Source organism: Octopus bimaculoides, chromosome 1 (assembly GCF_001194135.2).
Source record: "Octopus bimaculoides isolate UCB-OBI-ISO-001 chromosome 1, ASM119413v2, whole genome shotgun sequence".
In the NCBI taxonomy this organism is placed as follows: domain Eukaryota; kingdom Metazoa; phylum Mollusca; class Cephalopoda; order Octopoda; family Octopodidae; genus Octopus; species Octopus bimaculoides.
The window spans coordinates 83,471,273-83,476,011 of NC_068981.1; the positions used below are offsets into that span (position 1 = coordinate 83,471,273).

At 37.3% G+C, this 4,739-nt stretch overlaps 1 protein-coding gene across 1 annotated transcript in view; it reads left to right on the forward strand.

Moving 5' to 3' along the window:
• LOC106879808 (iroquois-class homeodomain protein irx-3) overlaps nt 1–4,703 on the forward strand; it is a 124,153-nt gene extending 119,450 nt beyond the window's left edge. Inside the window, exons 3-4 of the mRNA XM_014929516.2 lie at nt 889–1,265; nt 3,577–4,703. Coding sequence (XP_014785002.1) covers nt 889–1,265; nt 3,577–4,559 — 1,360 coding nt within the window. The 3' untranslated portion in view covers nt 4,560–4,703. The remainder of the gene's footprint in view (nt 1–888; nt 1,266–3,576) is intronic.
• Nucleotides 4,704–4,739: the final 36 nt, after the last annotated feature.

Below are 4,739 nucleotides of genomic sequence, written 5' to 3' on the forward strand. Positions count from 1 at the left end.
TTTATATATATATATATATATATATATATATATACATACATATACATATACATATTATGATATATTATAGCATAGTACATTACGCCATATTACGTATTCATTTCCGCCTGCCTTCACTATCTGGTTAAAAGTTTATATATTTTGTATCATTGAAATGTTTTACTCAACATTTTAATTCATCCTTTTCAAAGTCTACCACGTACTGTTTACATTCATTTTCTTACTTCGTCTTTCTTCTATCGATTAATCTTTCCTTATTGTTTCTCACTCCATTCTTCATATTATGCGTGTATGTATATGCATACATTTCTGTGCATACATACATATACAGACAACACAACCACTCATATACATATATACGTATGTATACATCTGTGTGTACGCAGAAATATATATATATATATATATATATATATGTATTATATGCATACGGTTATGTTCAAATGCCTATGTGCGTGCTTGTATCTTTAGGTGTGTTTAACGTGGTCCGAAACAAATTCATATTTTGTGACCCTGGACAAGGACATATTTGCCTATAAGTTTATGTTTGTGCGTCGAAAATAGCCTAGCAACTCACAAAATAAAATGACAAGAGATGTAGAAACGCGTGTAGTATGAACTGTGTTGCAATGCTATGCAAGTAGACGATTTTGAGAAATAATAGTGAAAGAACGAGCAGGCGTGAGATAGTTAGATATTGATGAATATATGTATATTAAATAGTTGAAATAATCTATTAGAATTAGTGGTTTTTGATACTTGCGTATGTGCAGCAGACTAAAATTTTCTGAAATAAAGTAATCGGTTTGTTTCGTCATTTGTTTTTTATTCACAAAGTATATAATTGTAGTGTAATATTTCACGTTTTATTATTTTTTCTGTCTACAGGTATGGCGGATTAGATTTGAATGCTCGGCGGAAGAACGCCACTCGAGAGACGACAAATACTTTAAAAGCATGGCTTTACGAACATCGCAAAAATCCATATCCAACCAAAGGAGAGAAGATCATGTTAGCTATAATCACTAAAATGACACTGACACAGGTTTCCACGTGGTTTGCAAATGCACGGCGGCGTCTGAAAAAAGAAAATAAAATGACATGGTCGCCACGCAATAGGTCTGAAGATAGTACTGATAACTTAGATAGTGAGGGAGAAACAGAAAACAAAGAATCAGAAAATGGAGACGCATCAGTAACGGCAACGACTGCAGGAGTTGAGAAAGAAGACCATGGAGATGATAATCCACGGGTGCACAGCCCAGGTGAGGAGAAATTTTTCAATTGATAATACACTATAGAGAATTACAAAGCATACATACATACATACATACATACATACATACATGCATAATGGTTGTCTACACCTTATACAGAGTTTGATCACCTCCTGTACCTACACCTTAAATCTATATTGGCGTCTGATGTGACTTTTTATACCAGAAAATGTTTTGAAAAGACCCCCTCATACATTGCATATATGGTTGGACCACCAAGAGCTACAGTTAAGTTTTGAGCTTCGTGGATCTCAAAATATCTCTTGAGGCCTTCGTTAGGTTTGCAGACCTTAAGGCATACATACACACACACATACATACATACATACATACATACATACATACATACATACATACATACTGTTCCTTTGCACAATTCTATTCTTAAACGCAACAATAATAGCCACTCGTCTAATACGACCGTATATTGGATAGGATACCGAAAATTTGACGAAACCTATTAAATTTGCTTTTTCCAGGAAATACTCGTTTCCCCACAAAACAGTAAGGATTTGTCTTACGCGCGAGTCCATCTTATACACCAGAAAATACAGTATGTAATCACAATAAAATACACCCGTACACACGTATACTAGCTTATATGTACCTTCCATTCGAAAACCGATGAAGAGGTGAATACAACTGTTGCTATTTGATGAATCGTTAGAACATCAGTATAAATGGCATCTAATATTTTATAGAACATTACACATACGACATTCAAATCCCGCTGGGATCAAATTTACCTTCATTCCTTCAGTGTAGAAAAATACTGTGGATGATGGTATTCACTTCTAAACTTGGTTTAAACCCGCTGGATTTGTTTTTGAATTAGAAAGAAACAAATTCTCATTTTCCTGTCGCAATGCTTATTTTGCTGCATTGATAAAACAGTTTTGTACTTCGAAACATATCACGAATTCATTTATGAATTATAATATCTTGGAAACACATACACGGATACACATACACGCATACACACGCACAGCACCCACACACAAGTAGGGATAGACAAATAGATTTGTATGTATGCAAAAATAAATAATTATATTCATGTGGAGTGGGTGCTTGCCAGTGCGTAGAGGCGCTTCAATTAGTGGTCAGGATTTTGCACTCATGATCATACGACTGTGGTTTCGATTCCAGGATCGGACAATGCGTTGTGTTCTTGAGCAAGACACTTCATTTCAGCTGGCAAGAATGAGTAATCTTACCATGGAACAGAATTTGATCAAGTGGGGGAAATGTATGGCACAGATTCCGGGAGACCGGCCTTATTAGCCTATCGCTAGTGTAGGTTCTTTGATCTGTGCGTGTATGTGTACCCGTTTGTGTGCGCGCGCAGGGGTAGGGGTGATGGTGTGCACGTGCGTGTGATGCGTACACGCTTGTGTGCGTTATGTGTTAAATAGTTCAAAATCATGATTTAGAGGAGAGAAAATGCTTCTCGTTATCTTGCAGTAAATAAAGCGAACACATACTTGCAAAGAAATCTATCTATCTATCTGTCTATCTATCTCTCTGTTTGTCTGTCTGTCTATCTATCTAGGTAGGTAGCTAGCTAGCTATCTAGCTAACTATGTGAGTATACATATGTACATATTATAAAAGTATACACACATGCACATACACATATATATATATATTCCAATGCGCATACATGCTTACACGCACATGCACACGCGCGTACACACATACAAATACACACATACAAATACACACACTTCCCGTACATATATTGAGTTTGTATTTGTTTCGTAAGAATTTTGAAACTGTCTATGAAGCCAGAACCGGAAGCCAAAGCGCTTTATTATCGAAACCTACGATCACTAAGACTGGTTGTTGTTTGTCTCTGTTGGGAAAAGAAAGAAAATATAGCAACAACAACTGGTAAAGAGTTGTTTATAGGTTTTAATATTATATGACCCTTCTGAAACATAGCAATATTTATTTATGCATTTGTGTGTATCTATTTCCATATAATAGTTAAAAAATAAGAATGGTGCGTAGCATTACATTAAATAATAATTTTAAGAGAAACACAACAAAGGAACAAACGGAAAATTCACACACAAGACGGCACATTGCTCATTTCTCCTTCTGGACGATTATTTACGAGGGATGAGCAACGTTCCGTTTTGTGTGTGAATTTTCCGTTTGTTCTTCTGCTATATTTCTGTTTAAATTTTGGAAATTATTGTGTTTACATATATGTTTATGTGAACATATGGTTGTGTTGTCTATTTGTCCCTGTTCCTTCGCACAATTCTATTGATTGCGTTCTATTTCCTTATTGCAGGTCATACTGTTGATAACGGCGAAAGACCTCACCGAAAAGTATTGGATGATTCCGATGCAGATTCTGATTTAGAAGACCCATCAGTGCTGAAAGATGAACTAGTTACATCATCCACTAAAGACCGACGCCCCTTAGGTTTGGGTCACGCGAGCAAAGCTCTTCTTACCATGGATGGTAATATATCAATAATGGCCGCGCACTCACCGGCTATCGACGTTTTATCGGACTCTAATCGAGAAGGTGACCTAATAAAAGAGGGCCATTCCATGACATCGTCGAACAGTCACGTACATAGCAATGTAAATGGCAACAGCAGTAGCAGCAGCAGCACTAGCGGCGGCAGTAGCAATAACAATAATAGTAGCAATACCAGCGGACGTATTTCAACTCTCAAGAACAACAACAACAACAACAGCAACAACAATAACAACAGCAGCAGCAGCAACAGCAACAGAACTACTAACAATCAGCTTAATTCACAATCTCGCAATGACATGGACAGTTCATCACCTGTACGACCGAAAATCTGGTCGGTCTCGCAATTTCTCGTGAACTCTCCATCTAGCAGCAGCGAAAGTAATAGCAGTAGTAGTAGTCCAGTTGGTGGCGCCAGCGGTGGAGTTCCGGTGGGCAAAACCGTGCCAGTTTTCACATCGGGTAACAGATTGCACCCGAGTCCGGGTTATCTTTATCTACAATCAGCTAGTCAAACATGGAATGGGGGACGTTACGGGGCTCTTAGCGCATATCCTATTTCTATGTCTCACACAACTCTCTCATATCCTTATAGTCTATCAACACATACCTCTTCAAAGACTGCACTTGGTGTAGCTGCTACGGCGGTGCACAGTGCAGCAAGTGTCGAACTTTTACACAATGCCGAAAAACTGGCTAGCTCACAAAAAGGATTGTTTTCACCAGCCAGAGATATAGATGGCATGAGGAACAGACTATTCCCCAAAGAAGCTTCAAAATATTTCTGAAACGATGTTGTTATATAGGTCTAAGTGTAAACGAGTAAAATAATTCGCGACACAACAGTCTACAACTGACAATAATCATTTGACAGCATTCGAACATACACACACACACAAACACAACAAAATTCTAACGATAATGAAAGGTTTACGGCATATATATATATATATATATATATATATATA